The sequence below is a fragment of the Lonchura striata genome, chromosome 5 (assembly GCF_050655825.1).
Source record: "Lonchura striata isolate lonStrDom1 chromosome 5, ASM5065582v1, whole genome shotgun sequence".
NCBI lineage: Eukaryota > Metazoa > Chordata > Aves > Passeriformes > Estrildidae > Lonchura > Lonchura striata.
Window position 1 is genome coordinate 41,883,757 of NC_140707.1, and position 24,958 is coordinate 41,908,714.

Below are 24,958 nucleotides of genomic sequence, written 5' to 3' on the forward strand. Positions count from 1 at the left end.
TTCTGTAAAGGATGCATGGAATTTATTTCATATCTTTGGGGGTTTGCTTTCATTCTATTCACTCTGAAAAAGAGTTATTTCCATATAGCCTGTCTTGTATTATCTAACATGTCAAATTTTTTTTTTTTTTGTAGGGAAATAACCCACCCATTTTTCAAATTTCTGCTTTCCAGAAAAGCAAAAAGTATCATGCCTGCTTTTGAAGCAGTTCTTATTATTTAGAAGTTGATTATATTTGCTTAGACTTGTTATATAATGTGACAAATATTTGCTATTTGTAAAGCAATTATTATTTTAAGCGTGGTAAAAATCATTGAAAAGCAGAATCATGCCCTTTTTTTGTCATGGATAGAAACCTATTGTTATTAGAATATCATGTGTGTGTTTAATAGATTTACAGCTCTATGATGAGTTTTATTTTTTTAACAATATTTGTTTTATAAGCTGTGTTATAATAATATGAACTATATCATCTGTTTTTCAGCTGTTTTATTGAGAAAAATGTACTTGATATGTCTCCAGATAGTTCTGTGGTTTTCAAAAAAATTATTGTCTGGTTTTGTAATGATGAGAAAACGGCAACAATGATAGGGTTTAAAGGAATGCTGTGGCTTCTAAGGCCACCATGTTTAACATTTTTGAGGTCAGAAATCCAAAAGTATTTTAGCCTTTGTAACATTGAGTAATTTCATATAATAAAAAGTTGAAAATTAAATTAGATTTTGGCAGTAGTATGGTTTAAACACAATAATACATAATACTATTTACGTAAATAATGAAAACATCATACAAAATGTTTGTCTATTGACTCTGTATATTTTCTAAAGGTTTGAATGGGATTGATGTTATTACAATTCTTGTTGAATCAAAATAGGAATGATTTTAATGTACCAACTTTTCTTCCTCAAACATCAGATAATCCAAGTGAGTTAGAAACAGAAAAACCAGCAGAAAAAACGCATAGCAAAAATCAAACCAACCAGCATTTCATTAAAAAGAACATTGAGGTAAGCATTGAAGCATAAAACCAGTAACATTTTTAACGTTAGCTAGATAAGTACTTTTGTTAGTAGATAAGTACTTTTGAAGACAGTTTTCTTTCAAAATCAGGAACTTTAGAAGCTAATTAGGCATATGTAAAGAAATTACCTTTCTGTTAAAACTGCTGTTTATGACAGAATATTGTATTAGGAAGTCCTCAACTTGGATGCTCATATTGGTTAGGATAATACTGCTTCTGTGCATTTGATAAAGAGTGGATAAAATTGGAAACGGAATTGTTGTGTTTGTGCCCGGACATAGGTTTTTTTAAGGGCAACATCCTAAGACTTTTTAAATACTTACTTACTGTTAACTGAAATAAACTTAATTTTATTTACTGTTAACCTGATGCATAAATAAGGGAGAGATATACAGATTGTTCATGTATAGTCTAGATGGGACCATGTTTTTTCAGAAAATACATCCCTTGATTTTCCTGCTTTTTTTTTTTTTCCTGTGAGGACCTAGTAGGTATCATAATTTTTCATCAATTGAAATATATTTGCCTTCCCACTATGTCAAAGACTAAGATAAGATTATAAATTTATTATATGTAGGCTGCTATATTTTTCTGTCAGAGTGATAATTTGTATTATTGAAATAGACAAGATTTGGTTGTTAATTTCATTGAGTTTAAAAGCTTTGTTTTGGAGGTGTTTGAGTTAGTGGAGTTCTTAAGCATGGGTTTTTTTCTTTTAAATATTTCAGCTAGCAAGGGATTCAGGAAACCAATTTGTTATGCTTGAGGGAGAAAGGAAGAGGGTTACTGAACTATTGAAAGATACAGAAGATGAATCTGAATTGCAAGATCTTGAGGTATGACAAATTTGGTCTGTACTGTTCTGTTGTATTTGCCGTATTTTTACAGTAAATCTAAATTTGATCTTAGTTTTATTAAGAAATACCCTAAGTTTTACTATGAAATACCCTGCTGAGATATGAGAGAAAATATGGATAGATCTTGTTGAATTTGTCTCAAGAAATGAATTATCATTGGTTTCTTTGTTAATTTACTAACAGCAGAACCTAAAAGAAAAGTTAGGCACAGGAGGAGGGAACCTTAGAACACTTGGAGAAAATGACCTTTTTGTTTTACCATAGTATGTGAAGTTGTGGAGTATCAATCTGAGTGGTTAGTGCTGTAGTCTCAGGGAGGAAGACCAACAACTAGTTGCAAAAACCTCCCAACAGCAGTTTTTTGACAACTGATAAATGGACTTAACAATGCAGTAATTGGGGAAATACACATTTATGAAGCTTGTGTGTCCATTTAGAAAGATGTGACATCTTTTGTGGCTTCCAACTCAGTCTGTATATAAAGTCTGCTTAAGCATTAGACATCTATGCTTTAAGATAATATAATTAAACAGTGCACAGTCTACATACTTCTGTGAATATTTCAGCTAGCAAGTTATGAAGTAAGTAAAAATTATCCTCAAGTAGAGTAACAAAAAGTATTTGATTGTCCCATCAATCACTTTTTCTAGGAGATGGGCTTCAGTTTGATAAATGTCATCATTTAAAGATCTGAAGATGTTTTAAACAACCTTCTGTTAGTAAACATAGCTTTCTGACCTAGGGAATAGTGGGCTTTTTTTAGAATTAATTTTACTGATTTCAAAAGTATTCTCTAAAAATGCGTAGTTACTAGGTTTTCTTTCTCTTTTAGCTAGTGCCTATCATAGAATTTAGAGGTATTTATGCAGAGTAGCAAATACTAACTAACAATATGTGCTTTTTTTTTTTTGGCATCAATTCTCAAGGTATCAAGGCAATGGAAAAGTGTAACATTTGTCCACATTTTGAATTTGGCACGTGTTGTCATGTGTCTATATTTTTCTGTTAATATTAGATATGAACTAGATCATCTCACAGGACATGTGTCTTGCTGTATGTGCTTGATACGACAGACAAGAATAGTAGTTTGTGGGTTACTCTAGTCTGTAATAGATAATTTGAAGAAAAAAGCTCCTAACTTCTATCAAAGTAGAGTGAAAGGAAGAATAGTAGTTAGTTAGACCTGTCTAGTCCAATGATAGATTCTACCTATCCTACATTTGAATTTTTTTATGGGTGAGGCGTTTTCTGTGGCTACTTCATAACGAAAATCATGAGGAAGTTATCAGCTAATGAGTAATCTAGACAACTTCAAGCTGGCCCAGGTAACTATCTAGCTGGTGGCCTCTTCCATCTTATTTTATTCTGACTTTCAAAAAGCTGGTGCAATTACATTGGCTGAAGTAATGTTTTGGAGGCTGCCAATTAAGGCAGATCTGGTTATGTTGTATGAATTCCTCTGTGTGGTGTAATGTGGATTAGATAACCTCATTTGACTTGTGCTACTATATATGCCAAGTATCCAAACAGCACTTCTCACTTTTTGAAAGAATGGTTTATAAGTATTTAAAATATTTTAGAAATACACATATTCATGCTAATTTAATTGTCAAAGCTGAAGCTGCAGGGGTATAATTGTTTCAGATGTTCCACAGAAAGCACTGACTGTGCTGTTATAAAAGTATTGTTCCGAGTTAACACACAGGAAACATTGACAGGACAGAAGCTTATTTTCCAAGCAAAGCTATCTTGAAAATACAAAAGAGAATGTGTGAGTCCATTTCATCCTGGAGTAAAATGACTGCTGGGGTAATTTGGATATTTGGAGTATGGAGTACAGACACTGAGCTGCAGCTAATGAGCCCAGTTACATCTCACCAGACTCCTGTAATTTCTGCCTTTTTGCTCCATGATCTTCATTCTCTGATTAGGAGGTGGTTAACATGACACAAATGTATTACCATGCAGAATACTTATGTTTTTGTGGTCACTATCTCACCTGAACAGATGTTTCCACAAAGCTGGCAAGCATCTAATATATTTCTGAGTGGCTATTTTGAAGTCAGCTCAGGTCTGGTCAGGCTCATAAGCTGTGTCTCTTCATACTTGTATGAGAAAGCATTAGAACTGATTTTGTTTCACAAAAAGGATGACTCTCTCTTGACTCTTCTTTTTTTTATTTTATTTTTGCATTTATTATGGAGATAATTTATGACAGGTGTTTGGGATATGCTTCTTTTTTCTTTTTGCAGCTAATGTGCTTTAGGGTAATGGGGATGAACCACAAATGACCTCATAGCAGTGGTATTGTAATTGGAAGCTGATATTTCCTCCTCTTGTATGGATGCAACTGCTTGAATAGCCAGAGGACTAATCTGGAAGCTGGAAACAAATGGTGGACATGAATTTCTTGCAAGGCAGATGTTAGAGTCTTAGGGCAAGGTGCTGGTCCTGTTCTGGTAGGAAAAAGAAAGGAAGCCAGCAATACATTCATGTCCTTCCACACATCCTTCCTCTTCTAAGGTCCGATCTACTGCTTCATTGTGGTCAGGACAGAGATGTAATCTGCTACTCTGATACCCAGTGGATGGCGGTTGTGCAGACTTGCTTCCCTGAGTGTGAGGCAGGGAGTGCCAAGTTGCTGTGAAGAACCTGCATCTGTCTGTGGGTATGAGCTCATTTGCTTGGCTTAAGTGGCCTGCCTCACTCACAATATGTAAGCTCACTCATAATATGCAGCTCACTCATAATATGTAAGTGTATGTAGTAGGAGTATATATTCATAGGTGTTATTCAGGTGTTAACTGCTATCAAGAGGAAAATGTCAGGTAAATAATGATCTGCTTTGTGTCTCTCCCAGAGTTTCTGTGATAACACACAGGGGCTCTAGAAAGATGGCAGCTACTGACCTCAGAGCAGTTCCTTTGATTTCCTATGAATGCATTTTTTCTTCTTTGGTAGTACCTTGCAAGTGTCACATTACATCTCATACCCTCCATTTGAGATTTGGCTCCAGGTGGTTTCTGTTGTAGTATCAACCTCTGCAGTTTCATTCCAAACTAAGTTTTGGTTAGGCTTTCTCCCTTTTTGACTCCGTTATCAGAGGGAAAGTGGTTGTCCATTTAAGTTGCTCCTTGGTTATATAAAAGTGATGAATGTCTCTACTTGTTCTGTCCATAGCTGCTCTTGAGTGTGCTAGGGACATGACTATTTGGGAAATTTTAGCTGTATAGTGAGATGGATGAAAACGTACATTTTATTATTAAGTATGGTTTCTCTGAAAAACAAATACACTGTCCTTAAAGTCTATTTCCTTTGTGAATGAGACTTAAATATTTTCTGTATTTCCAACAGGACAATGTAGCTGTCTGGCAGGCATCAGGAGAAGGGTACACACCTGAACTGATGGAAGTTCATCTCCTGAATGAGATAGACAGTAAGCTTCAACTGCTACTATCTGTTGGGGAGTTTCCTGCTCTTTCCAGCTCTGGCTCAAAATGTCCAAGCCAGATATATCAGGTAGGTTACAAATCAGAGCTTATCTGCAGATATTTTATTTAAAGTATGTGCTGACATTAATACTGCATTTGGCTGTATTTGTGTCTTTTGCATTTTTCTTTAGGATCCTTTATTTATTCATAAAGTCTGTGTGTTAAGGAATGAAGTGAGAAATTTTAGCTGTAGAAAATAATGGAAAAATAATTTGTTGCTATTTTGAGTCATATGTAATTTGAGAACTGACTTGTTTTTAGGTTGTTGATTCCACACTTCCAGGATCATGTTAAGAAATTGGTAATGCATACATTTTTGACTGCATGAGGGTGTTTTTTTTCAGCATAGAAACAAATTATCCATGACAGTTTACCTTTGGGAGGTAGAATTAGGTTTCTTCTTATCTCAGGATACCAAAAGTGCCTGTTCACTTATGATCTGAAGGATAAGGCAATGACTGATAAGCAATGTTAAAGACTGTAGAAGATAGATTGAAATTGTATGTCCCTTGTTTTTAATGGCCTTTGTCTTTTTGCCTTGCCAGCAATATTGAGATTTGAAGATTAAGAATCAAGGTCTCAACCTTGAGAAATGATTGTTTGAATTTTGTACTTAGAAGACTCCAATTTATCCCATGTCCTGATACTGTTACCTCTAATATAATGGGGTTTAAACCAAAAAACCCTAATTCTTATTTTTCATTTATTTGAACAAAGCTTATATACTTCTGTAATATTTTCATTTTATGGTCAGAACTGAGGTATCAGAGAATATCTGTAAAAATGTTCATTCACAAAACTGTTTGCAGTTACCAGTGTATGAGAAACATCTCTTTGAAAGGTTAAAATACCTGTGGGTTTGTTTTTTCTCCTTTTGTAAGGGCACCTTAATGTAATTTTTTATTGGCTTCTTTCTGAGCGTGAGGTTTTGCCTTACCTCTAGCAGTATTTTCTGTAGCTCAGTTCCAGGGGAGTCACATTTTGATGTTGATCATTTACCATCTGGGATCTAATGTGTGAAAAGGCACCTCCCTCTTGTTGGTAATCACATAACAAATGCAGTTGTTACCTGAGCTTGCAGTGATTGCCTGATTTTGTGTTCAGTGTTGCAAGACATCAGCATGAAGTTAATGTCACTTGCCTGGGATAATGAATGCTCTGTTTGGAAATGTTTAAGTTATTGCTGTTGCTTCCTTTCAGGTAATAGTCCAGAAGTGTTTGAACAGAAACTTGCATTGAGGTGTATGCTAATTAAAGAGTAACATATTATCTTTTTTGAGAAATATTAAACCTAACAACCAAAACCAGGTAGCTAATTCCTTGTTACCTTTCATTAGTGAAAAGCAGTTCCCTTTCAGTTTTGTTTTGTTCCCATGCAGTTTTGCAGCATGTAAAAAGCTTTCAGACATTTTAGTTCTATGATTTTATTTTAGAATTAGCTTAGAGTTGCATATGATGAAGCTGTACATTCTTTTCTTCCAAGAATCATCTTAGATATAGTTTCCAAAATGTAGACACCTAATCACTGTTGCCTCTGTGGGAGATGTCCTTCTTGTCACTGATGGATACTTTGCCAGGATACAGGAATTATACTCTCACTCTGAAATCTTTAAAAATGGGCTTCAGTTATCCTGCAATGCCATAGCTGAGCTGTAACAGACAAGCAGAGATGTTCATCTTTTTGTACAAGGAGTCCAGAGGGATTAAGAATGCATTTCCATGACTAATTTTGTCTTTTACATGGAGATGTTTCTCACCAGTACTGCATTTCTCCCAGAAATCTTTCTTTGCTCTGGTGCCAAATCAACTAAATATTTAAAAATGTTTCTGTCTTACTTGATATTTTTGGGGAAGAATAAATAAAGTTGCATTTAATCCTGAAAGAAACAGGAAAATGATAGACTGAAGAATATGAAGTGAAAGACTGTGTGTGATGAGTATAGTTACCAGCCTGAAAAACTACCTGAAAACTAAAGCAAATGAAGACAGTATTTAAAGAAGCAATAATATCTGTAGGCTTGGTTGTCTTGAAAGATAATTAGTGTATATTACCATGAGAAGTTCTTTTATAACTGGTGGTTTTTTTTTAATCAGGAAAATATTCCCTTTTTCTATTATAGAAGTGCTCTACACTTACCAAGTTAAGATTAAATAAATACTAAAAATTCAGACAATACACTAGTTTTTCAGTTAATAAAACCCTTTATAGCTTATGCTCTATGCTTGTGCTTTGCCAAAACAGATGAATTTCACAGATGATACCTGTTTTAGAGCATTGTTAGAAGCAGGTTAATAAATTAATCAGCCAGTTTTATGCCTCAAGGTGGTTGTATGAACCTAATATACTTAATTAGGTGGGAATTTTTTATTATTTATTTATAAAATTCAATGAAAAGGGAGTGCAACAAATAATTATAGCTACTACATATTTTTCTTTGGCATTATGTTTGTTACAGCTTTGGCTCTTGCTTAGTATTTGTATTTTCCCTTATGTAAAATGTTCAACAGTGTGATTTTCTACAGATCTCAAAATATGAAAGATGAAGTAATCTTAAATGGACTTCTCTACTATGCACATACAATCGAAACAAAACATATTCTGAAGTATGCAAAACATTGTCAATAAAATGTTTTCCTTGACATAATACTTTATACATTTATTTCATTATATCTTGAGAAGAATGTTAAAAAATTATTAAGTGGGGAAAAGCCTTGACTTTACTCATATTGTGTGAGTTTTTATCAGTTACTATTCAGGGATGAGAGAAGTGAGGCTGTAAGAGCTACATATGAGAAAACAGCAGCTTAATGCTCCAGCGTGGTCAGATCTCAAATAGATTATTATGAATAACTTGGAAAGCAATACAAAATGAAACAAAAAATATGATTGTCAGTTACAGGAAAGTTTACTTTCATTTATTGTCATTGTGGTACTGCCAACTATGACTGATTGTAAATATATTTAAAAATTTTTACTGTATTAAAATAAGTTTATTTTCAAGTAACTAATATTTTTCATTTATATGTCAGAACTCATGGATTTGCTTGATGTTTAGAAAAAGTTATTTACTGATACAGTTTTTTGTATATTGTAGCTGTTTACTGTTGAATGTTGAATTGTGAAGGTTGTTTTTCTTTTCAATTAGTCATGCTACTTGGAATTTTTTTTCCTTGTGTGTCTATTAAAATTCCTTGAGCTGCTTCTGAAAGTAAGAATGAATAGAGTATTTTTTTATTCTATTGCTGCTCATGTCCCTTTAAGTTGAATTGATGATCAAGATAGGGGAAGGTTTTTTGCTTAAACTTTTTTACCTTTGCCAGGATTGGATTTTTCTATAGAATCTGTGCTTTGCAGGAGAAAGCTCTGTGTTTTTTTCTGATTACAGCATAACTTTGCAGTTTTGCCAATACTTGTCATTCTCAATTAAATGAATTACATGTAATACTGAAGCCTGAATGTGTTTGGGACTGATACAAACTTCAGAATCTAGTCCAAACCTTTTGAAGGATGTGAGAATGTGTAACCCAAATCTTTACTAAAAGTTGGGCAACTAACTCCAATTTACAGAAAGAAAGTTTTTCCTCATTTATCATGATACCTAGTAAAAAAAAGCTGTTGTCATTTTGGCTCAGTTTTTTCATTTTCCTTCTGGCTTAATTCTGATCCCAGTATGGTTAAGAGGAGCAAACTTTGAACCAGTCATTCAAGTCAACCCTATTCTCAGAGCACTTTTATTATTGTAGTAGAAATTAAGCATCCAGGTGTTAGATCTGGGGGCTAAGAAATTCCTCTTAAAATGCAAAGGGTAAGAATTCTTTTATTGAAATATGTTTTGCCTCATATTTAGCTATTGTACTTGAAAATATACATAATGAAAACTACATTTGCAGAATTTTACATTGATGTATTTTTCTAAGCATTTCACTATTTTCTTAGTAGAAATCAGAAGAACCCTTATCTGTCTCTATGAAGCAATATCAAGTTACATGGTAACTTCTATCAATTATTTTCTCAGGAGCCTCTGATTTATGAAAATAGAAGCCTAGAAACACTTCCAGGTGAAAATGTTCTGCGGGAAAATAAGGAAAAGCGTGATCAAGAGAATCGTCTGAAAGAAATAGATTATCAGCTGGAATCCCTAGAGAGAAGTCTTGTAAGTTTCCTATTTCTGTTGTATTTTTCTTCCATCAGTCTGGAAACATTGGAGTTTGTAATTCCTTGCATCTTTAAATAAAATCAAGTTTTTTTAACCTTATGTCAATTTCTGAAGGAATCCCCAAAGAAATATGCAGGCAAAAGCCTCAAATAATTATTCTTGGTCTGGGAAATTTTTTTCCGGTTGTAATGCATATTTATCTTTAATATAGGATCTTTCAAAGTCAAAGACATTATCCTGCTCTTCTTCCCCAGAGGTGCATAGCATAAACAATAATATAAATGCATCCTAAAAGAATTTTTTAATAGCTCATGTACTTCAGTGTTCTTTGGAGGACCAGGTCTGATGAGAATATTGTATACACTAAGTTATTGTGGTAATCTTTCTTTATTATCACTAAACTGAAAGAAAAATAGCATTTTTATGTCTGTATGTTGTAGAAATTTGTTTCTTGTGTGTAGCTCATTTTAGAGTTTTTCGCTTAATAAGGAAAACATAAATATCTAAGATTGTTGTGACTGACCAAAGATCCATGTAGCCTACCTTTTTCTCTTGGAGGTCTTTATTCAGCAGTAGGCTTACTCTCCACAATAATCAGAGTTAGGAAAAATATTGTTCCTGTTATCTTTTATCACCCTCAAAAAGGGATCTTCAGTGCAGATCAAAAGCTTTGTTATTCAGGTGGCAGCATAACCACAGTGGTATAATCTCAATTACTTATAGCACTGTTACTGTAGATGCAAAAGTTTCAGCCAGTCAACATAAACAAGGTTTATTCTGGCAGTGCTGGATTATACATGAATTATGAGAACAAAGACTTCAGACAAAGAAACAGTGATTGTTTTAGAGGCTGTTAACTTGGGTGTGTGTGACTACAGTAAGGGAGCATATTTAATTCTGATTTATTCACAGTACCAAAACAATAGTAGAACTTCATTTTAATACACTATTATGTTGTATTAAACAGTTAAAAGAGAGAGACAAATAAATAGGGGAAATCTGTGAACTTTAGTATATTGACTAGGTTAATGGGTAATCAGATAAAGTAAGTCTGCATATTGTAATATTTTTCTAATAATTGACCTTTATATCACATTTTGTCACTACTGACCTTGCTCATGAGGCAAGCACAATCTGAGGAAATGTGTCTGGGGATTGTATGATAGTCTACAGCAGGCCTGGGAAATGCAGTGGGCTGCTGACTCATTCAAAATATTTTGTTTATAAATGGGTCAGTTCCAAAACTTGTTTGGGTTATAGCAGTTTTGTTTGGTATCACATTACATGCAGACTTGCAACATACCACCCATTTTTTCTTGACTAGATTGTGTGTATTTAAACTCTAAATTGATAGACTGTAATGCCAATTTACGCTGTTTATAAATACAGAACTTCACCTGCACCAATGTGTAGCATTGCTGCTTGCTATGTAGCACCTGGCAGGGCATCTTCAGGGGGACACACTGTCTTCTGATCATTGCTGCTCTGTAGCATGACTGAGATCATTGCATGTGGATGTCAAATATGTGAGTAGTAGGTCCTCTGTGACATACTTCACTTGTCAGTGAAGGTAAAGAAGGGTTCAGGTCTGAATGCAAGTAAGGTTTTCCTTCTAACAGTAAAGTTAAGTATATAAAAAGGATACACTTACTTGAATGAAAAAGAACAACCTTAAAAAAGAGTGCTTTTTTTTTTCTTTTTAATGAAAAACACATAATTGGTTTTTATTTTTTTACTTACATCAGATAACGTATATGTTGTTTTGTTTTGACCTTGTTTCTATACCAAAGCAATATTTTGGCAAATCTGGTCTCTGCCAAGACACTGCATGATGAAAAACTAAGCTGAAAGCTTGGGCTGAGGAAGAGAGTACATAGACTGCATGTTTCCAGAATAATTTAATGATTTCTGGAAATACTGGTTTTTATTCAATAGGTGGCACTCTTCACTGTATGTCAGAAGCTGAATGCTTAGGCATGGTTCTAGGGGATATTTTCACTGGTAATAAAGTTGTCATTTCTACTTTATACAATACAGGTTGTGAGAGATCTCCCTCTCACTTGTGGCAAGGGTCCATGTGTGCAGCTTTTAGCATTGTTGCTTTCCTGCTTTCTTTAAAATTGTGTATTTAAAATCCACATTTTTAAAATTCACGTTGAATTTCAATTTCTGCTTTACTCTTTCCTAAATCATTATAATTTGCTATGTAAAATTAAAAACAAATTCTCTGCTCTGAGGAGGTGATTTGCCAGCAGTAAGGAGTGTTATTTCTGAATGCATGGTTATGCTTGATAGTTGTAAAATACAGTATTTTACAAACTTAGTGTCTGAGAGAACTTAGGTTAAAATGTATTTTGAAATGTTCCTTGGAGAAAATATTTTTTGTTTTTGCTTCCGAGGTGGAAATTATGAATAGTTTAATAACTGAACTAGAATTTAGCTCTGTGTGTTAGGACATTACTTGCAGTATGTATAAAGGTAACTCTATTAGTTTCTTCTGGTGTGTATGGTAGAATGCTGTGTTTTTTCACAACTGTAAAATGGACTATTTAAATTTATTTTAATGGTAATGAACTTCTCTTCAAGGGGAACAAATACATTAATCATATTTCTGGAGGAGGCTATTTAGTAGGTGCTGGCTTTTAAAATAATAAAATTTATTGATTCCTCCACTACAGTTAACCTCATATATGCTGTAAGACTTAATGGTCTCAGGTAAGTCTGGGAGTAAACTCTCAAAAGAAAGCCAGAAGATAAAACTTTAATCTAATCTACATTTGATATAAACACATAGAATCTGCTAAATATTACACTTGAATTAGTGAAACTAAGGGCTTTGGAATCTGAGTTCCTTCTTTACTTTGAAAAAAATTGTCCCTAGTGAATTAATATACCAAAGAACGTATTGTATGCATTGTTGAAATGCATTGTGAAATTTCAATCCAACTGAAATGTATCTGTACCGTGGTATCTGGGCCCTTGCTGAATTTCTTTTAGGTTTCAGTTTGACCTTAGTTCCCTTGTTCTTCACTTGAAACCATGTCTGACTCTCTCTGCATTCTTTCATCTTTCAGTTTCCTGGAAACCACTGAGCTTATCTTTGTTTTGTGGATTGCATTGTTAACTGCTGCTTCAAAAAAAAAATACCCAGTTCAGCTGCCAAATGCGTGTTGCTGAGCATTAATGAAAAGAATTTTATATAGAAAGAATAATGTAGTTATTTTTCAATTGTGGCTTTGTCTCCTTGGCCATTTGTGATAATCCAGTGGCACGTTTGATGATGTGTTGAATTTCTTCGTGGCAGACAGTAGGTTTAAATGCACATTAAAGCAAGTTACTATGTAAGATAGCTTCACCTTTGCTGCCTATATCTGTGTTGATTTCTAGTGTATTACATTGGAAGCTGATTAATTCCTGCCAGAAGTCTACCCACACGTATTTTTTGATTTTGGTTAAATATATAAAATCAGAAATACTTCAAATGCATATTGAATATATATGCATGTAATTGTGTGTGCACACATATAAATATAAATGCCAATTACTTCTTGGCATGACCAAGATACTAATATATACCTGAAAAAAAAAAAAGGTGTCCTCTTACTTCTAGTAAGTGCTTTTAAAACAGAAGCTAGTTACCCTAGACTTAAATTTAAATTTATCAGATGTCTTTACACCTCTAGGAATAATTTTTTTTTCCAAGTTCTTGCAATCATGTGGCCAAATGCATTGTGTGATTATTAATTATTAAGGTTTTTTAAAAATGAAAAGTAGTATTAGAAAAATATACATTTGGTTATTGAAATAGCTAAAATTTGCAGAAAAGTGAGCAATTGGGAAGGATGATGAAAACAAAAATAATAAATGTGACAATGGTGTCAGGAGCTTTGATTACCTGTAGGAGCTTACTCCAAACAGCATAATTCTTATCTTTTTGATGCAAAATAAAGTATATCTGTGGGGCAATCTCAGGATAAAATTAGTTGTTGTTTGGTCCTGGAGAAGGTCTTACATCGCTTACATCATTTGCTGTTCATCAGGGTGATGATGGGGTTTGTTGTTACACATAGTCATGTTCCAGTTTTAGCCCTGATAGTAATTGAGTTCAGTGTACCTGATCCTGAGTCTGTAATAAGCAGCTTCCAGAAAAGAAGAATAATTTCTTCCTGAACTCTGCCATAGTTCCTTTCCTTCTAAAGGGAAGAAGAGAGTAACATAAAGCCCTACCACATATCTGGAAAGTAATTTGTCAACCAGACAACACTGTAAAATGTTGTTGTATCACAGTCTTTCCAGAAATTAACAACTAATAGTTTTGAATGCAGAAACACAGTCATATTTTTAACTATTCTGTGCATTGGTAGTCATTGTAGATAATACAGATAAATAGCAAACATCTTTATTTTAATTCATATGGTATCATGTGGTGTCTGGTTTCTAAATAAGCATGTTTTTGTCCATAATAGTAGAAATTGTTTAATAAAACATTTTCATAATACATTGCATCAACTAAAGGGAAAAAGGACAACCTATCTAAATAAAGTTGAAATATGCCACTCTCTATGTTATTTCTTCAAAAAGTATCTACCAGGTGCTAAAGTTGCTTGTCAAGCTATTGTCAAGCTTCAAACAAATCTTGTTTATTCAGGTTTTACAAGACTTCATTCCAATTATGTGATTTTAGAGTTGTTTCAGAGTGAAATGTGGTAGCATTTCCACCTGGGAAAATATCACTGTGAAAATCTTATTTTCTTCATTTAACAGCTACTACACACTAGAAGATAGCAATAAGATTAATAGTAGATTGACAAAATGTAAACATTTCACTTCTGATTTAAATAAATTTAATGTGTATTGATTGTTTTCCACTGTACTGTTGATAAGAATGAAGTGGCTGCTTAAAGGATTTGTAAAAAATATTTTTAAACTACATGTTGCATTAAGATTCAATAAAACTAAATAATTTTTGTACACATGTTGAATTTTAAAAACTAAATTATATTAAAATATTGATCACTTAAATCCTTGATGATGCTTCTAGTTTACATGGAAAATAAAGATAATATTTATGTAAATGACTATTAAGTTGAACTGCATCCATATGATGGTGATAAGTAATATTGCCAGTTGCATCATAAGTGTTATGTGTTGATACTGTATATGAGAAATCATTGCTGGAACTTGATACCTGTAATGGGACCTGTTCTAAATATAATGGATTTCTAGATAAGAATGATCAAATTTTCTGTCAATTCAGTGTACTGATCCTCCTTCTCCCAAAATGTAATTTCCATTTAAGACAACAACTCTGCTGGTTTACAGCTCTGCTGTATGTGGTGTTTGCAATCATAAAATAACAAAGCATCTTTGACTACTCACTCATCTCTAAATTAATGTAGTACTACTTATAGTCATTGTTTGAACTCCTCCCATTTTGTGTCTCTAACATGACTTAAATGTAACTGCACTGCTTTCTTAATTTTGTTTATTTATAAATCGCATTTAACTCCATCAAACAGATTATTATTGGAAATGTGCTTTTTCTTAGACAGTGAAAGAGTCCATGAAAACCTACTTGGTTCTGTGCTCTAATGTTACTTATTCACTGTATCTTTGTCACATTGGTGTCCTCTCTGACCTCAACAGTGTTGTATTTGCCTATTGCTTTTTTTCACTGTATCATCAATTGTTCTGCCTCCTGGCTTCTCTCATCATCTCCAACGTGGGTTTCATATATCTGCTCGTAATGCTCTTTTTCATTCATTCCAAACTCCCCTTTCAACCTGTCATCCTTAGTTCATGGTTGAGATAAATACATGCCTTCAAAGCAGGATGGTGCCCTTCATCCAGTGGTTGTATTTGTAAACAATTGCTCATTGCTCTGCTCATGCCTGAAGCCTTCTGGTTAAAAACAGTCAAGTGTATTAAGCAGTGGAGTTTTGGTGTTTTCCAGGTACTTGACTGTGCACATGTACCTTTTATATGGGTATACTTAACAAGTTAACAATTACTTAACAATGGGCTTTTCATTTCTCTTTTCCCTGTTTGTACAACATGTGGTTTCTAGCTGTGGTAGTATTGAAGTAATGCTTAAAAATTCTTTGGTTAGGTGTTGACAGCATAAAATTTTCATTGCTGAAGTGCGCGTGTCCCTCTGAGGCAAGAAGAAGGTATTTAGCTGTTGTCACACATCTCTACTGGTAAATGCAGGACTTCCTTGTGCCTTCCTGCAAGTTAGCACTGTTCTTTCTGTAGGAAAGAGGTATTATTTTTGTTGGCCTGCTTGTGCTCTGTACTCTTAAGTGAAATAGCCAGGAAAAAGCCCGTTTCTCTGCAAATTTTTTTTGGGAAGGCTGTTGCTACTTTTCCCTAGGATGTCCCATTCAAAATGAGAAATTAAAAACAATTCCTCCACACGGCTGCTGCAGAGGAAACCTTCTGCAACATGTACTTAGGTGTAATTTATCCTTTGTGGGCAAGTATTAGCATCTTAATCTTTTGAAAAGTAGCACGTAAGTGCATGTCTCCATCTTATAGTTGGTGGCTGTGTGATTTTGAGTCTGTGATAAATATCAACATAGAAAATTTTGGCTGTAAGTTTATCCTATACCTGTGTGTCTGTATGTCTGCATGTACAAACTCTGTAGTAGAGCTTTGATTTTATTCTTGAGACACTTTAGCTTACTAGGCCAAGATGGAAGTGTAATCATACAACATCTCTAAGAGTGAAAGTACATAGCAGATGCACAGGTTGGAGATACTCCTGTAAACCACATCAAGCTTTTTGACAGCTACATGGGGTTTCTAGGCCAAAATCTTCTTAAACGTCCTAGCAATATGTGACTTCTATAATTATTTTTAATATTGCTGTTGGCATGTTGTTTATTTCAGTTTAAGCTACACAGTATTTTATGTATTTTCACCTATGAAAGGCAGTAACAGTAAACAAAATGTTATTTTCAGTATTATTCCTAAGAATATAAAACTCCCATTGAATTTATAGATAAGAGGGATACTGCAATGAATGTTTTAAAGCAAACTGATAGCATACTGTGATAAATCTGAGAATCATAAAGCTTAGTTGAAAGCTTGAAGTAGTTCCAACAGAATTTTCTAGAAAGAGTTTCGTGTGATGACAACAGCAGTATTTCTAGCATGAATGTAGTAATTTTATTTTCAGAAACAGGGTAATCCAGTTTACAGAGTCAAAATTGGTTGGAGAAAAGATTTGGAAGTTTTTTCTCATATATTTAAATTGTCTTAATTATACAAAATTTTTTTTACTTATGCTGCACAGCACAGATCAGTATCAAAAAATACTTAGGAGGCTGGGATGTCCTCTTTCCAGAAAATCTGCACTTAAAATGTTCCCTCTCATTAGAGCTAAGAGCATATAAACTTTTGATAGAAAAAATAGGTAAATGCTTGACATTCTGCTACTGAGTATTTGTACTAGTTGCCAGTTTGGCAGGGTTAGGCATCTCGTGGCTTGTCTTATGCTTAAGTCTGTTTTTTGATGCTGGACTGAGAATTCCTTTGTTTATGGGCTCTGTTTGCTTCACATGCTCAGAGTATGCCAATACACCTAAGCAGCCACAGGTACAAAGTGTGTTATCAGGCATGATCAAAATTATGCCTCTTTTCTTTCAATAACACAACCTGGCTTAGAGCATGCCCACACTTTATTCAACCTAAACAATTTCATCTCCGTAGCTTTATCTGCATTTTGCTTCAGACAAAAATTTCAGACCTAACCCTACATAATTTTTTTTCTAAGATTTGGAGGAGGAAGGATGTAATTTTTCCCATGATGCTATTATGATATTCATCAAGGAACAAACTATTCAGGGGCAAGCCAGCATAAATTAGGACAGTATTTCTCTGGCCTGGTGATGGGTGGAATATGGAACACTGGTTGTATCTCTCATGCAAAATGCATGAACAGATTGTTGTGTGGGGACTAGGAACTTCCTTTTTCTGATGACAGTCTCATGGTTGATCTAGATTAATGGTTTCTAGCACCATGATTTTTTTCCCTAATGCTTTGTTTCAGGGCTGTGATGAAAATTTTTCAGACTTTCCTATGTCTTAGCCATTGAAGTCCTGCCTCATAAAAAGGGAAATTAAGCTAAGACTTAGAAATTACTTTCTGGGCATATACTTTTGCAACTATGCACAGCAAATGCAACTGTCATCATACAAATTGATTGTGTCCTTATAAGAAGCATGGCCACATTGTGATAAATCCTAACTTTAACAGTCCACCAGTTCTTAAAGAAGCAGCGCTGTAGGATCATATCCTTGGATCTTTTTTTCTGTTATCTGGTTTGGTTTTGGGTTTGATTTCCCCTCAGAGCAGGGTGCTAATAACATGAAGGGTGCGGGTTCAATCCCTGTACAGGCCATTCACTTCAGATTGGACTTGGTCCTCCCTGCGGGTCCCTTCCAACTCAGAATATTCTGTGTGATTCATTTCCTTGTTTCTTCATTTTGGCACTGTTCTGCCTAGAGATACTGAGAAGTGTACATTGGTACATAATACTGCATGATAATGACCACTTTTTATATGTTCTGTACTGCTTATTTATGGAGAAATGCTTTGTATATAGGGTGTTACCTTTAGTTTAAACTATTCAGGTAGTGCCAAAAAAAGAAGTCCATTATAATAAGTTGACGTTGGAAGATAGGACTTTATAAGAAATGCTTCTTAATATGACCCATTTTTATTTTTCTATTCTGCCAGTTATATTTAGGAGTGAATAGATTTATTTTAATTCCTTCTGTAGAAGAGGTTTCACATTTCTAAATTATTCCTTCAAGAATATTTGCACTATATCTTCATAGGTTCTTTCTTCCCACCTCTTCATTATAATTTAAAGAATAAATCAATTGTGTAGTTAGTTATATTTACCAAATGCAAAATCCAGTCATACTAGTAATCATCTCCCTTTGTATGTGCTCTGTTGCTGCCCTTTTTTTAAGAACACTTCCCTATTCCTTATGTGGTTATCTTAATTTTCTCACATGCAGAGAACTCCATTCCATTCTGGTGCGGGATCCAGTCATTATTCATATCATATAGTCTTTTCTGCCTGGACTATTGATGTTCTTTTTTTAAAACTATATATTTTTCTTTTGATTGCATTTATCATCCCTAGTGCCTCAATGCAAAATGTAATTACACTGCAATATGTATGTGTTGAATGCTAAACAGTGTTTGTTGCTAAGAAGAGTAGTTAAATGTTCTGAATGCTTTTTTTTTTGAGATGTTCATGGAAAAGAAGATTAAAACTGAATAACTGTTTTTACAAACATGAGCATGTGGTTGTAGCAGTCCTTTTTTTTCTTCCTAGCTGCTTTTCTTTCTGTAAATCAAAGCCCTCCTTCAAAGAAATATCAAGGAAGAGTGGTGTCTCTCAGCAGGGAGTCTTCATTCTGCAGGAAACAAACATTTTGTGCCTGTCCTCTGCTATTGGCTTAAATGTAGTAGAAGCCTATTAAGACTGTGCTGGAAACTTCTGCTTTGTGAGAACCTTTTTTTGTTGAAGAAAAATGTATACTACTTTCTCAGTATAATTGCATATAAATATAACATACTGCTACAGTTTTTTTTATTTATTATATATTCAACAGGCACATGTATGTAATTGGGAAAGTAATTAGAGTTGTTTATGGTTAGAATTTCAGTCATATACAATATTGTGTACTTATTTTTTGTTTAGGGTAATTGATTGAGGAAATAAAATCCAATTATAACTACCAACAAATGTTTTTATTGCTAGTATTTTTAGAGGCAAAGCTAGAAAGCAGTAGTGAGATGACTTCTAAGTGATAGCAATAACCAGCTAAGAATTTTTAGTTTAGTGAAGGAGCAAAAAAAGGGTGATCTTTTTGGTATTGTATGCAAAGGAAGGCATTGTAACCTATATTTGTGAAATTTCAAGTATAGTGTGATGATGGCCCTTCTCAGAAAGGTATGTCTGCAACCTGAACTTATATAAAAATAATAATGAACTTGAATTATGCTAATTCAAGAAATGACAGAATTAGTAGCTGTATAGAATGTAGAGAGTATGCATTTATTTGTGGAGAAAGATTAGAAATAGTCATCATGCATACATTATTCAGACTATTTATGAGTGATACAGTTAGATTGTAACCTGTAAATATTATAGGTATGGAGTATGGACATAAATTAAGGGTGTCTAGTGAATTCATGTCAACAGTTGTTATGCAAACAAATGCCTTTCCACCTGAATGGTACAAAAACAGAATTATCAGTGTTTGAAATTACTGTATGAGTAACTTTGATTGGTTTTTCAGTCTCTGTCTCATTACCTAGTGACCTCCAGTTACTTTCTAGATTTCTCAAGATGTAGCAGTGTATCTCCCTTTTTAATTAATCCACCTGTCAAACACTCTGATTGGAGAAGTGTGAACACTATCCTGTAACACAAGTTCCAGCACAGAAATGGCCTTTTAACTTATCTTTGTGTCCTTTATTTTCAATTATATGTACTTCCTTATCTGTCAGTTTGCTTTTTTAAAGTTTAAAGTACAATAGTTTTTGTTATTTTATGAAATATTTGTACTGTCACGAGGAGTTTCAGGTGCAATATATGCAAGCTAAAAAACTAAAGCATAGTATTGGAAAGAGTAAGCATTGGTAATGTAAGCAGGAAAATCAGCTGCAAATTTAGATTCCTTATGTTAATGACATGTTTTTATTTTCATAAAAATGAATAAAGACAAATTAGATTAAATCTCTTTTATTGTTGCATGTTAAAGAAATTGCCTTTTTTTTCCCCTAAATGCAAGTGTTGCTTAATAAGAGGATGATCAAAGTAGGAAAAGTAATATCTGTATCTTGCTTGTTTTGATATCAGTGGTTCATAACAGCATTTAGCTACAGAGTAAAGTGAGTGGACAAATCTTTCAATTAACCTCCGTCATGATGCATCATACCCTCTTCATTAAATAGATGTAACAGGGAGAAAAGCCAGTTGTTTCTAATAATTTTCTAGTGCTTTTGTGGTTTGTATACTTCAGTGTTCTGAAGGTCGGATAGAACTACCAGACCATAAAATCCAGCCAGCGAGAGATCTGGAGCTAAGAGAGCTCAAGGATTTATTAAGTGATGTGAAACTCTATTGTTTTGTGCATGTGTTACATAATTGCTGTCAGTGCAAGGCTGTTAAAATTCCCTGCTAGTAATAACACGAATACTGTTTTATAGCTTCAAGAGGAGATAAAAGAAGTTTCTTAGTCAGCACTTCAACAATATCACAGCACATGTCAGTTTTATTATTCTGGGGCCTTCAGTTTTGGCAGATGCTCTCCATTCTGGCTGTGGTGTGGTAATTACCATATAAATTAAGCAGTGAAATAAGCTGAGTGCAGCCTTATCCCTGTGGCCTGTTACCAGGTTGCAAGTATCACAGTGTGAAACAGGCATAATTCAGGCTGATTATATTTAGAAGGACACATTTTGAAATCCTGGACCTTTATCCCAATTCGAGTCAATTTTAAAAGTAAATTGAAGCTGTTTAGTTGCTGTGCAAACAGAGGGATCATTCTTTCTCCACAAGGTACTCTCCATAATAGCATTCCAGGAATTAGTTCAATCCATCCTGGTTTGATTCATAGCCTCTAATTATATTTCAGCATGCATTCTAATGCTTCAAATTATATGTGTCCCTACTTTAATGAGTTGTAACTAGTCCTTAAATGGGGAGCTTTGCACTTTTCTTTTATATCTAACAAGCTTTACTTCGGATTTTATGGGATTAAGCTACTATGGAAAATCTAGGAAAGTACGCTGAAATTAGTGTTTTTGGTTTTTTGTTTTGTTTTGGTTTGGTTTGGTTTGGTTTGTGCTTTCTTCCCCCCACTAATACAATTAATTCTGCTCATTTGGGAAGCTTTGGAAATTGTTAAATCAAGAATCCAAATGCAAATTTCTCAGATGATAGTGGTAAACCAGATAGTTTTCTCCATGTGATAAGTAACTGCATGTGTCAAGACTGGACAAAAAAAAAAATAAAGATGATGTGGGCGACTGATGCTTTTTAAATTTGGAAACAATTTATTGGAAAATAACAGCCTCAAAAGAAAAATAGTCTATTGCATAATTTTTTTTTTCTTTCTGGTATTGCATTACAGAAGTCAAAGCATTTTAGAGAATTGGATATGTTATGAATGGTGTAGTGGACACAAAAAAAAACATGGCCAGGGTTTCAGTGGGCAAGTAACAAAGCTGATGATGTAACTGCAATCTTTTGATTTAAATTTTTCTTTTAAATTCAATGTCATGGAAAGAACAAGAGCAGAAACTTGTGCCATCAGTGTTAGGCTACATTTAATTGTCTTTTGCTTTACTGGACTATTTTTATACATTAAAATGTGAATCCACAAAACTGCTACATTAGAGATAACCTTTTATCTTTTAATAAGATGGAATGTAAAATTTGTTTACTTTTCACCTCTGAGGGATAATGTGCAAGATGTTTAAGTTATTAAATTTATAAGAAGTATCTTTGCATTCAAAAGATACTGAAATTCCTTTCTTCTGAATTTGCAAGTATGAATTTTGAGAAGTCGCAGAATAGTATGATTGGCTGTAGAGTTTGTTTGGACAGAATAATTTTAATACTGAATGCTGAAGTAACTACTTGGTTTTGATACTCAGATTTTTGAGTAAATGCTTTGTTTGCTAAGACCTTCATGAGAGTATTTTCTATGCTTGACAGATACCATCTGAGAACACAGATAACAGGGGATAAAAACAGTAATTGGTGCTGAGAATATGGGAAGGAAAGAGCTTGGTTAATGAGTAGAGATGTGTTACAGTTAAATTTTGATAAACTGTTGAGCTTGATTCATAAGCAAATACATACAACAAAACAACTCCAAGCTACTAATTATATTATACTACATGACTTATTATCTGGATTTTTGCCAGGTAGAAAATGATTAGGCCAAATCTTACTTGTACTTTCACAGTTGACCTCCCAGTAATCCCACAGAGGAGGAAAAAACCCAAAAAAACAAACCCAAAACTCAACCAAAATCCATGGGAAGTAATACTTTGTGCAGAAAAATGTGCTTAAGTGTTGTCAAACTTCATATTGCTTGTTGAAAAGTTTAATTCCACTTCCATCCTTCACTCTTAAAGTTATTAATTCACAACTTTACTTGTCATTCCAGTACAAAAAATACTTACAAATAAAAGTAAAATGCTTATTTAATGTAGATATCTAAGACATTGTAGAACCTGTTACAGTAACTCCACATAGTGGCTTATGTATTTGGATGGAGCTCGACTCTTTAGCTTTTTCTTCTCTACTGTCTCTCAGGCTTCCTGTTTATATTCTGTTTGCTATTATTTGTAGTGTTTTCCTTTGAGTTTCAGAGTGTATGAGTGGACTAACCATGTTAATGTAGATCACAGCTGTTCCTCTTATGTTTAGTTAGTTTTGAATGTGAAGTTTACTTTTATAAATTCCATTGAGCAGGCAAATAACAGAAAACAAAATGCACTGTGAGGACAACATATTTTAATGTGCAATTTTTATTGTGAGTTATAATTTTCTCTCATTTTTGGAACACAGCATGCAGCAAACACTTTATAATTCAATTTGTTCTCAATCTTCTCAATTTAAAACTATTTCTGTGGTTTACCTCACAATTTTGTATTTGAAACTATAAACTGCTAGGGGATGTGCAGATTTGCTAACTGAAAATAAATATAACGTTTAAGTAAGGTTAAATTAAGTCGTGTTGATGTGTAGTTTTGGTACAGGATACCAGAATCTCATGCTGAAATATTTTATGTTCTGGTGAAAGCTAGATAGAACAGTCAAGTTGTCTTAATTAATCTTCATGTATCAATAAAAGGGAAAAATTGTTGCCTGAAAAAAGCCTACACTCTTCTTCTAAAGGTTTCCCAATGTGATGTAGACAAAAAGAAACAAACTAAACAAGGTAAAGATGGAAATGATTTTCAGGTCTTTGATACAACAGAACTGCTAATGTCCTTAACAGAAGTTTTAGAAGAATGTAAAAGCTAATAAAGTAATATAGTATAAAAACAATATAACATGCAAGACCGAAAAATCTTGGTTTTGAGGGATTTATGGTATAGCAAGCTAGATTTTGAATTCAGTGATTTTAACAATCTGTCTGGCTTGAACTAGCTAAATATTCTCTGTAGGAGAACATTTAAAGTACAGTCTAATTAATCATTAATACAGTTCTGTGAAATGAATGCCCCCTGCAATGAGTTTGCTCTATCTGCATAGCAGCCAGTTGTCAGCCACAGCTGAAAATTGCAAATGCTTTCTGCTCTGAAGAAAAGCATTCAATTTTGGGATACTTGTTATTGCAAGAAAACACAAGGAAAAAAAATGAAGGTACACCTGATTTGAAGTGAAATTGTATGAATAAACTCTGATTCATTCTTGCATAGCTGTCTAGTTCAAAATGCCTGAAGACAATTAACATGTATTTCAGCTTCATGGACTACTAAGTATTACTTTGGCCCCCAAAAATACAGTCTTCAAATAATTAAATAATAATTAAAAATATGGTCTATTTCTCTTAGTAATGACATCATTATTTTGGAAGCCGGTGGAAGCTTTCAGCCTTTTGAGTTTCTTTTTGTTTAGAAAGGGGATCTCTGCTCAAAATTCTATGTACTGCCAGATGCTTTGCAGAATCCCCGTATACAGAAGGCAAAGTGGCTTATGCAGATTGCTTTATTCTGAAAGTTTTAACTGTAGATGCAGTTAGGCAGGTGTCAGTTAAATTCAGAGAGGGAGATTACTTGTATAAGTTAATTTGTAAGACCAGTATTATTTTTTTTTCTCTAGGTAACTAAGATTTTTTTCCTCCTTTTAACTCATATTCTATTAGATCACTGCATTTCTTTCAGATAAGATACATTTAAGAACTTAAGTCGTTGCAAGACCAGTCACTTTAGAAACTCTTGATATTATATAAAGAAGTGTACACTGCAAGAAAGGCTACATTCAACTAAGTGAAATCCACTTAGTCCTGCATGTGCATTCTGCTGTGAATGGTGTTTGTACGTGAGTGTCAGCTTCCCTCAAACATATTAAAAAAAGACCCTCATGCAGTTTCTTAGATTGTACTTGAAATGTTTAAAGAGTCTGCTGAAGTCTTAGGTCAGTTTAAGGTTCTAAGATAAAGCTAGTCATAATCTATGCTCATGATTGCCATTAGTAAAATTGAAAATTCTGTTAGACTGATTTTTACTAATTTGCCTTCTGACAAACTAGAAAGTATTCAGATGTCCTTTCATTTTGAGCAGAATACTGTTATTCTGTATTTTGAGTACAGGATGAATATTATAGCTTGGATAAAATAAGAAGTCTTTCATTCTCAGGCCCATCTAGTTTCAAGGAATGTAAT

The 24,958-nt window shown here is 33.8% G+C and overlaps 1 protein-coding gene across 7 annotated transcripts in view; it reads left to right on the forward strand.

Moving 5' to 3' along the window:
- FSIP1 (fibrous sheath interacting protein 1) overlaps positions 1 to 24,958 on the forward strand; it is a 68,755-nt gene that overhangs the window by 8,833 nt on the left and 34,964 nt on the right. For 6 of the 7 annotated variants that reach the window (XM_085580358.1, XM_085580361.1, XM_085580357.1 and 3 more), the window contains exons 8-11: positions 916 to 1,007; positions 1,750 to 1,857; positions 5,233 to 5,397; positions 9,386 to 9,523. In XM_085580358.1, coding sequence (XP_085436484.1) covers positions 916 to 1,007; positions 1,750 to 1,857; positions 5,233 to 5,397; positions 9,386 to 9,523 — 503 coding nt within the window. The remainder of the gene's footprint in view (positions 1 to 915; positions 1,008 to 1,749; positions 1,858 to 5,232; positions 5,398 to 9,385; positions 9,524 to 24,958) is intronic. The other variant, XM_085580363.1, reaches the window with a different exon arrangement.